A 376-nucleotide genomic window follows, 5' to 3' on the forward strand; every position below is an offset into this window, starting at 1 on the left:
CTGACCTGCAGCGCTCCGATGGCGGCGCTCTGGAAGCGCAGGTCGGTCTTGAAGTCCTGAGCGATCTCTCGCACCAGACGCTGGAAGGGAAGCTTGCGGATCAGCAGCTCGGTGGACTTCTGGTAGCGGCGGATCTCACGCAGAGCCACGGTCCCGGGCCTACAGACACACACAGAGCCGTCAGCGCTCGTCCCGCGGCTCCAGACCAAACACCACTCGCGGCTCAGTACCTGTAGCGATGGGGCTTCTTGACTCCTCCAGTAGAGGGCGCACTCTTACGAGCCGCTTTAGTCGCCAGCTGCTTACGAGGAGCTTTTCCTCCGGTGGATTTACGGGCGGTCTGCTTCGTACGGGCCATTCTGACACACGATCACCT

At 62.0% G+C, this 376-nt stretch overlaps 1 protein-coding gene across 1 annotated transcript; it reads right to left on the bottom strand.

Annotated features, from left to right (window-relative positions):
• Positions 1-5: 5 nt before the first annotated feature.
• On the bottom strand, positions 6-370 carry LOC107734708 (histone H3.3-like; the record flags this gene model as incomplete). The annotated part of the gene is made up of 2 exons (XM_016546663.1): positions 231-370; positions 6-159 (listed from the first exon to the last, which is right to left on the bottom strand). Coding segments are annotated over exons 1-2 (282 nt in total), but the record flags the coding sequence as incomplete, so codon positions are not given.
• Between the last annotated feature and the right edge of the window lie 6 nt (positions 371-376).

The sequence above is a fragment of the Sinocyclocheilus rhinocerous genome, unplaced genomic scaffold (genome assembly GCF_001515625.1).
Source record: "Sinocyclocheilus rhinocerous isolate Xijiao unplaced genomic scaffold, SAMN03320098_v1.1 C35096874, whole genome shotgun sequence".
NCBI lineage: Eukaryota > Metazoa > Chordata > Actinopteri > Cypriniformes > Cyprinidae > Sinocyclocheilus > Sinocyclocheilus rhinocerous.